Consider the following 9,451-nt stretch of genomic DNA (forward strand, 5'->3'; position numbering starts at 1 on the left):
AAGAGACAGACTTCAAAGTAAAACGCTCTGTTGATTTGCTTTGAATTGCCAGTGCCACAACGCAGAGCAGCTGTACATCTGGCTCCTCCACTTCATCGCCAACAACTACCTGATCTTTAGTCATAAACCTGACTTCCTGGAGCTGTCAGGTCAGTGGGAAAGCTAATATTTTCATCCCGCGTGTCATCGTGTGAAATGCATGATCTTTGATTCATTTCCTTCTTAATTTTTAATACAGCAGAATACATCCACGCTGCCACCACGTTGAGTGGGATTTTTGCTGAAATTCTCAAAAATCTGTGTGACACACTTCCTGTTTTAAGTGTTTAAGCTCACTGAGATATTATCAGAACAACAATGTTTTGTTTCACTTTAGATAATTGATCAATGAATGTAATTTAGAAAAGAGTCAATAAAGTTAATAAATCACCCAAAGCCAAGTAGTCTAAAGATTTGCTGTCATGCACTAATTAAAAGGTCATTTACATTTCAATACAAACACAGTTAACCTCTGAAATGAGCCTGTCAGCCCTTAATAACAATATTGCAAATTGTTTTTATAGTGATCATTTGTTTAGAAAAAATTTGAATAATTAGGATTCAAATTGTTTACCATATCACAAAACCATTTATAGACCCACCAATTAACGATACCTGAATTGAACAGTTCTTTGGTATATTTTCAGAGATGAATATAGGAAAATGTTGATGCATTTTAATAAAACCTTTTTTTTTTAGTTAAAAGGCATCCAACTACATAATCAAATCTATTAATACCAAAATTAAAATATGACTCATTTTCAGAATTATTTGTTAATGTGAGTCACTTCTGGTACGAAGCTAATGCAGCCTCTGCTCTTCTAGGATGCCTTATCAGCAGTACAAGTGTGTTTGCATCTTCATTTAGTATAAATTTAAATTAGCTGAACTCGGACGACAAGGCTAAGGAGTCTCAAATCGAACTTCTACAGTCTTAAAACTCCAATCTTACAAATGCAAATTACACTTTACAGAAAAGATATTTATCTTTTCCCCCCACTGTAAATAAAGGCGGAAGGTGGAGTGACATTATTAACCTTCCTGTGTGAAACAGGAACATGAAAAGCTTTTCCTGCCAGCTGATTTGCATCAGTCGAAGTTCAAGACGACTTCTTTGTTGTGCTTCACTCACTTCAGTATAGCACGTTCGTGTTTTGGACCCCTGTACTGTCATTTAACTGGGTTCCTACATAGTATTGAAAAGTATGGGAAATGAGCCTTTATCATTTTTGCAACTTTGCATAAAGATGTAAAAGAAAAAAGAAGATGGAGGATGGAAAAATGTTTCAGTTTCAAGAGAGTTTTGTGTTCATTTTTCAGTACATTAACAAATATGGGAGAACTTTAGACATTTTAAATTATATCCAATTAATATTTTTGGATCCAAGTGCCATCCTTTCACACATCAACCTTGGTTTCTTTTTGAGATTTATTGTTTTGGTAATTACATTTTTGAAGGGGCTATTTTGCAGTTTTTAAGGCCTCTAACGTCCTACGATTACGGTTTTAATCTCTGACTCTGGTTTTGATGCCAAACAGCATGGAAACAAAATAAACATACAAAATAATACCTTTAATATTAAAGAATTGGTATTTAATAGAGGATAATAATTTGGAGATTTGACAACTCTTAACTGTAATACAGTTTGAGATCAGGATTGGTTTGGATGCCAATAAGATAGCATAAAAAACAAAACTGAATCCATTTGTTTAATAATTTGGAAAATATACAGATAATAAAACCAACTAGATACTGTTTTCATTCTCAAAAAATCTTGAAGAAACATTAAGAAAAACAAATTGCATTCTATGAATAACTGGGAAATGTGTAGGAACCCTAAATGAAACCAAACACAAATAAATGTCCACTGATAATTTGTCTAATTGGTGGAGTTTATAGCTCTTGTGCATTTACCAGAGCGGATAAATCCAGGCTAATTGCATTGAATAATACCAACATTGCAAAGCAGAAAGTGTTTTATTGTGTTCACCAATCGCACAGGACTCGATATGCTACTGGACGGATACTTAAGGGCACACTCTGGCTGGGGACAAATTTTTAGATATTTCATGCTCTTTGGCTTCGACTAAGAACATATTACAGTTAATGTGTGTAGGAGCAATGTAAATATTTCCATATTGTTCTTCTTCATGGGCCTGCAGCTGTAAGCGATTCATGCTCTTCATGTCGTCTTTTTTTCTTTCTTATCTCCAGAGGAGGAGCGAGAGCAGGTGGAGAGGCTCCGCTGGCCGTCCAGAGGATACCTGCAGGAGCTCAGCGAGTATCAGCAGCGGCGGCGCAAACTTCGCAAGTCCCGCTGCTTGGTCATGTGACCACATCTGGAGGCTCCCGCCCTGCAGGAAGGGAACAGGGGGTGGGACGGAGGAAAGGAATCAAGGGAGGGAATGACCCGAGCGAGGAGAGGATTGTTGACTGAAACAAAGGTTTGACTTTGTGGAACAACACTGGAAAGGACGAGTTGAGAGACAACGCCAACAAAAATAAACTTATCGGTTGGGACACGAGTCTCCACATTTTCCTCCCTCCTTGCCTACAGACTATTGCAACACGGGCAATACAAAACGACTGATTCTTAAAAACCCGATAGGATTTTAAAAACGACCGTCTGACCTCTGGTCGGAGGCTCTGTGAGATTATATTTTCTACTGGCAGCACTGGCAATACGGCGAGCTTCAAAGACAAAACGACACTCATCGGAAAACAAACCAGCATCAATTATATGCAGATTGTTTGAAGCTTGTTCCTAATGTAACTTCAGGTTTAAAAAAAAAAAACAGAAGAAGAAAAAAAGAAAATCAGGAAGTGGCAGATCTGTTTGGTACAACGTCTGGACGCGGGGCCGTCGGTGTTATTTATTCAGCGCCTTGCAAAAGTAGTCGAACCCCTTAAATCTTTTTACACCTGGTCACATTAAAACCACAAACCTTCAGTGTGTTTTAATGGTATTTTATGCGATTGACCAACAAAACAAAAATGAAAGAAACTTTTTGTGGTGGAAAGTAGAAAGGAAACAATACAGATTTTTTTTTTTTTATCTAATAAATGTGGCATGTCTTTGTATTCACGCCCTCAAGGTAATACTGTGTAACTTCAAGCGACGGCTTGTTCTTTCATATGGTAAAAGAGCAACACTCAGAGCACTATTTAAGCCAAAACTGTACAAAACATAAACACATTTTGCATTTAAGATAAAAAAAAAAACCTTCTTTGTCTGTAAATATGTTCTACCCAGAACTCCTAAAATGTTACGGCTTTAGCTTCACACGATTCAAATTCTGTAAAATAAATAAATAAAATAAAAATCTCCTATTAAGCACCTTTTGCACTCATATATGAAGGAGTTAATCCAAAATATATCCGCAGTTTAGTCCTACACTATATGAACTTTTCACATATTGTTGTTAGGAAGGCTGTTATTGTATTTTCAGCACCAAAATGTTTGTTTTCTTATTTAAATAAGTATTTTATTTGCATCACTTGATGTGTTCCTGTTATATTATAAAAGGGCCAAAGTGGTTGAGTAAAAATCTGCACAAGATGCCAATTTTTTAATCGATCATCAGAATAACTGATTACTAAAACAATCATTAGCTGCGATTGCAAAATGAGTTTCTTCTGCCAGTCTTCAATGACTCACAGTTGTCCTTCTTCTGAAGATTTTTTATTTATGTGAATTAGAATAAAGGGGGGAACAAATACAAATCCATGCCATAATTTTTCAAACTCGCGCACCATTTTGTGTTGGTCCATCGCATAAAACCCAACAAAATTCAATAAAGTTTTGTGGTTGTGACGAGTCAAGACGTGAACAGATCCAGTGCGTTTCCGTGTCCTGATGGATTGATCGTCGTCACGGCGCGCGCGTGACTTAAAAGCGGAAACATCCGACAGCCCCGTGAGCTGCTCAGTGGAGCGGGGAGCGAGAGAAGGAGAAATTACAAAACTGCTCCGGTTTCCGTCTGTAATATATCAGAAGCTCAGATTAGTTTTTGAGCAGGACCAATTTAATTGCAATTTCAAATTTTATTGCCTAATAACTAAAACATCTCGTCAGGGGGTTGGGGCGAGTAAATTTCATCGTCTCGTTAGACGTAATATATTTTGATCACAGCTTGGTTTAAACAAGGGCATTTTTCACTTGCACTGACAATAATAATAATAAAAAAAGTCTGAATTTAAATCCTTTAAACAGATGGTGTGAAGATGAATTAAAAGTGTTTTATGCACCAAATGTAAACATTAATCGCTATATTTTTTACAGTATTATTCTAATCTGCTTAGCTTTAGTTTTTTTACGATGTTTTTGGTGCATTGGAAACATATTGAATAGTCCTTACTGGGAGCATTTTGACCGACATAAAGCGTACCAGATTTCTCAGAAGTGGAATTAAAAAGAATATGAATTAGTACAGGAAAAACCTTGCTGCCTCTGAGTTACAATACTTATTTTATCCTGTTGAATTTTTTTCTATTGTTTCTTTTTAAGCAAGATTATTTTTAATCATAATGGGATTTATGGTTTATGGTGCTGCAATTATTTTCGTAAACTCTATAACCTGTGGGCGTTTCCTTGAACGTGACGTAGAGACAACGCGGCTGCGCTAATTTACAGTCGGACTTTTCGCTGCCATTTACAAGTGAAGTGTGTAAGTGAAACTCATCAGTGACCAGTTTTTACAGCTCTTTGTGTCTCCCATTGATTACTATCAATGTATAATAATTAATCTCGCTGTCCGTGGCATAGTCGGATCAACTAGCTGAGTAGATGTGCAGAAATGTAGCCGAGAGCCGCGTGTCGCCGTCGGTTCTGATGCCACTTGGCGCCCGTTTCACCTGAAGGCCTCCAAATTAGGCATCCAACAAGAAGTCCTCCGATAAATCTGAATTCGTGAGCAAAAGCAGTAAATGGCAGGTGAAACTCTGGACTGTGAAACAAAAGCGGGACCCGGTGAGAACCCGGCTGGGCCTGAGCTGTACAGACCGTAGATTACACAGTGTCTGACTTTAAATAAAGACTTGTTTTAGAACGAACACGCCGCTGCTCTCTGCGTGGACGGTTAGCTTTTCATTTCCTCCAATTAATCCTGCTGATTGTTGGCCTCTTCTGAACAGTAATGGACAGTTTTACCTACATGGTGCTTATAGGGGTTCCCATAAAGTCTGGAAATTTATTTCCCAGATCTGGTTTGGTATGCAAGAAGAAAACAGTGTGAAATGCGAGATGTTCTACAGTTGAATGAAACTATGTCTTTGCCAGTGCTTCAAGAGTTCCTTCATCAAAAATACCTGCTGTTCGGCTTCTGGGAGAATCTTAAACCACCCAGTTGATGCTTAGTGGCATTAAAGCTTCAGTTTACCTGGAGATAGTAGTTACTCAAACCACGGCTTCATGTTTTTTTGAGCAGTAAGATAACAGAGGAAGAATTTGTGAAATTCAAGGGGCCGAAATGGGCAATAAAGATGAATATCATCAGTGGAAACGAGAGAGCAAATGTCACTAAACTGCTGAAAAAAGAAAAGTGAAGTCGGCCCCCCAACCTTCTTCAGATGGGTGTCAAACGTTTGTGCGGCAAAAATCTTTTGTTTGTGCTGCTTTGGTTTTGAAGATATTAATGAAAGTTTAAAGGTCAACCAGCCCCTGCCACTTTTACTAAATCAAAATGACCTTTAAACTTTCATTAACACCTTCAAAGCCAAAGCAGCACAAACAAAAATGTTTGCTGCACAAATGTAGTCGAGTTGATTGACACAAAATGTTATTTGATTTGAAGAAGGTGGGGGGTGAGGGTGCTGGTTGACCCTGGAAACATTTCTTAAAATCTTTAAAATGATTTTAAGAAATGTTAAAATCAAACAAAAATATTTTGCTGCACAAAATGTTTGACACCAATTTTGTCTGATTTGAAGAAGGCAGGGGGGCAACATTTAAATAATGGGTGAAAAACCTTGACATAATAGTAGAATAAATACATAAAGGCATTCACATTTTCAACAAAAAGTGCTTACAAAACATATTCGAGTTGGGAAAAGTGTTACATTTTGACAAGGCAAAGGTCATAGGAACCATGTGAGGGCAGCAGGAAGATGCAAGGTGGAACAAATACAGAGTTTGGTACCTGGAAGCAGATCACTGAAGGGCCCCGATAGACTCCAGCATTCCCTTCAGCTTGCCACTCTTGTCCAGCTCTTGCACGTCACTTCCTCCTCCCACACACTTCTCACCAATAAACACCCGTGGGACCTGCATTTTTTTCAGCCATGGTGGGGAAAAAATAAAGACTGGTGAACTGATGAGTAGTCTGACAATTACCCACACCCCTTAGTAAAGATCTCTAAAAAAAACAAAGTAATTATATAAAGTTATAATCTCTTAGAGGAGGCATGGCACAGAAAAATACAACCAAGAAACAAGGATGGCTCCTGAACCATTTCTGAAAATGATTTGAAGCTTAAACAATTGTTTGAGCTGCGACTAGCTTTTATTTTAGGATGATTCAGAAGTTTTTTTACTCTGTAGTCCGTAGCTTTTGCTTTACCTGAGGTATAAATGAGTCCTAGTGTAACATGAATCCTCCTCAGAAAGGCAAAACCAAAAGGTGAAACATGTCACTGGGTGGAGTCCACTCATTAGGACTTTTACATTGGGGTAAATTTATAAAAACAGATTCACAGCTTTTAATAAAAAATAAGATTTAATTACAACTTTAAATAGAATAAAATAGTCTTTTTGGGCACCACGTTCAGTACTTCCCGTATTCTTGCAGATTTTATTTATTTTTTTTTAGGAGAAAACGACTCAAAAATAATTTTAAATAGTGATAATAATAATTATTATTATATTAAAGTTTTTCCAACAAACAAATAGCATCTAGTACATAACTTCTGAAAATAAACTTGGAATTTAAATAAAAAATAAAAATAAAAAACAACGGTTCCGTTTCGTCATGATGATTCATGGACATAATATAAACAACAGTTAAAAGAGGTTACGTAGGGAAACGCATCTTATAAGGACAGATAATAAACGAAAATGCGTTATTTAAAAGGATGAAGACGGAGATGAGTTTACCGATCGGGCTCCGGTGGTTTCCAGGAAATAGTCCTGGAGGCTGTTCATGTCGCTGCGTCCACTGATATTAATACACTCCAAATGGCCAGGCTTGAACTGGTACTGGGAGAATACCTCCTGAGCCACGACGCAGTAGGGACACGACGGCTTCAGGAAGACCACCACTTTGTCCCCTTTAATCTGAGCCTTCACGAACTGCTGCGCCATCTTAATTCTCCTTGAAAACTTCTGGGTTTGTTCTGACGAGGCGTTCAATGTCGTCGCTGACAGGATGATTCTGTTTGAACGTTTAAATTATGGGTGACGTTGAAGGCATGAAGCTATGGTAAGCCGTTTTAACATAAATTCGGTTTCGCCGCCCTTCCATTCCAGATGTCTCAACTTGTCTTATGACTAAACGTTTTAGCGATTTAAGATATCTCTAATTACACTCTGACTAGTCGAAATGACGTCAGATTTACCATTGAGTTGTATGGAGACTTCGATTCAAGATATCTACAATAATTACTGACTCTGAAATACACATTTCAAATATCTACAATGAAATTATGACTAGTCATAATTCTAACTAAAGATATCTCGAATGACAACATCATTGTCATTCCATGATGACAATCATCGAATGATTGTCATCTTTGCTCGTCTTGCGGGGCGCAGGCGGTTGCCACGGTAACAGGTGTGCTTAAACTACAAAGAGAGAGAGAGAGAGTAAAAAGGTAGGAGTGGTTTTGAGTTGATCACCTGTTCGGGTTATTTTACCTTTGTTTACCTTTGCTGTGGCGCATTACAGCGGCTGTAGTTTCTAAACGTTGGACTAATTACCTCGTTCGTTTGTGAGTTTACTTCATTCACAACAAACATCAAATAGAACAAATATAATTCATAAAATTTTAACAAACAAATGGCTTCTACCGCGATAATTATGTGAAATTAAATGAATTATATCCCAACTTCAGAAGATTTGCCTTTACCTTTACAGAGCTCTTTGGTTCCTCCTATCAGTCTGTAGCTTCTCATATTGACGTCATCAAACCAAATGTCAGATCTACCATAACTGACTGACACCTGCTGGCCTCGGGTTTGCAACCAGCTTGTGACTGAGAAACCAGTAACCTCCTCCCAGATGATGACATGAACTTGTTAGTTCTTCTGTCCATTTAGTAGCTGATATATTGTGAAAATCCGGTAGAAATGATGCACTAATCGGGTCATGTTTACTAGAAACAACGAGCCGCGAGGCTTTGTTTGTGAGACTTGCGGTCACGTGGGTCGGCTGTGGGCGGAGCTTGGTAAGGTCCATGCTCATTGCTCTTTGGTTAGGTGGTCTTGACTACAACACTGCTACGTGGCTCCTTGGCTGCATGTCCTCCCTCATCCACCTTCTTTCCATCCCCTTTCTGTTGGATTTCTTTCAAAATAAATGTCATTAGTGGCAAAAAAAAAAAGTGAAGTTCATGCGATTAGGACAGCAGACAAGATGTTTCCATCCCTGACATTATGATGCATAGAATCACATAAGTCTAAACTGTCACAGAAAGTAAACACAATAAAAACATGCATTATCTATGGCATTGTTCGTCAAAATGGCACATTTTTGATGTATTAAAATTAAATACGATAGGTACTCTTAATGGTATTGTATCAGCGATTAGGTAATGCATTCAGCAAGTACTTTTACTTTTAATACTCAAGTATTTTTAAAAGCCAGTACTTTTTAACTTTTACTCAAGCAAAAATGTTAATGTGGTACTTCTACTTTTACTAGAGTACATTTTTGTCTGTGTATTTGTACTTTTACTTAAGTACATTTTTCTGAGTACTTTCTCCACCACTGTAAGTCCCCGTGATAGTGATAGCCCACCTGCTACTGGTAGCATTTTAGCAAATTTTAACTTATAAACTAATGTTTGCATATTTAATAGCGTAAATCCACATTAACATGATGGCGTTAGCCCACACACTACTGGTAGCATTTAAGCCATTTTTGTTTTCATGAAAAGGCTACAGCTTTACATGCTGAATGGAGTAAATCAATGTTTGTCAACAGTGATGATAGCCCACGACATCATTTAGAGAGGACATGAGCAGCCAGGTTAATGTCCGTAAATTTGTGTTTTAGAAGAACTCATTCAATTCAGTTTTAGAAGAAAACGCCCCATAAAAAAAAAAAAAGGCAGATTTACAGCTGCAATGATTACATTTACTAAGACATTTTTCTGTCAGTTGAGTGACCAAAAGTGATTTCAAGAAATACAATTTTATATTGTATTTGTAAGTATTTTTTAAAGGTTTCTCTACTTTACGTAAATGTAGAAGTCTTG

General features: G+C 37.5%; 2 protein-coding genes across 4 annotated transcripts in view; one reads left to right on the plus strand and one right to left on the minus strand.

The window, feature by feature from the left end:
• The window catches only part of rhobtb3 (Rho related BTB domain containing 3), a 31,957-nt gene extending 29,557 nt beyond the window's left edge, over positions 1-2,400 (plus strand). For 2 of the 3 annotated variants that reach the window (XM_028003081.1, XM_028003082.1), the window contains one exon: positions 53-2,299. In XM_028003081.1, coding sequence (XP_027858882.1) covers positions 53-166 — 114 coding nt within the window. In that variant the 3' untranslated portion in view covers positions 167-2,299. Of the gene's footprint in view, positions 1-52 lie in introns of all 3 variants that reach the window. The other variant, XM_028003083.1, reaches the window with a different exon arrangement.
• glrx (glutaredoxin (thioltransferase)) lies at positions 1,999-7,418 on the minus strand. Its single transcript, XM_028003085.1, has 3 exons — positions 7,131-7,418; positions 6,178-6,302; positions 1,999-2,394 (listed from the first exon to the last, which is right to left on the minus strand). The coding sequence occupies exons 1-2, from the start codon at positions 7,335-7,337 to the stop codon at positions 6,189-6,191; spliced, it is 321 nt and encodes a 106-aa protein (XP_027858886.1). The 5' UTR covers positions 7,338-7,418; the 3' UTR covers positions 1,999-2,394; positions 6,178-6,188.
• Between the last annotated feature and the right edge of the window lie 2,033 nt (positions 7,419-9,451).

Source organism: Xiphophorus couchianus, chromosome 20 (assembly GCF_001444195.1).
Source record: "Xiphophorus couchianus chromosome 20, X_couchianus-1.0, whole genome shotgun sequence".
NCBI classification, from domain to species: Eukaryota; Metazoa; Chordata; class Actinopteri; order Cyprinodontiformes; family Poeciliidae; genus Xiphophorus; species Xiphophorus couchianus.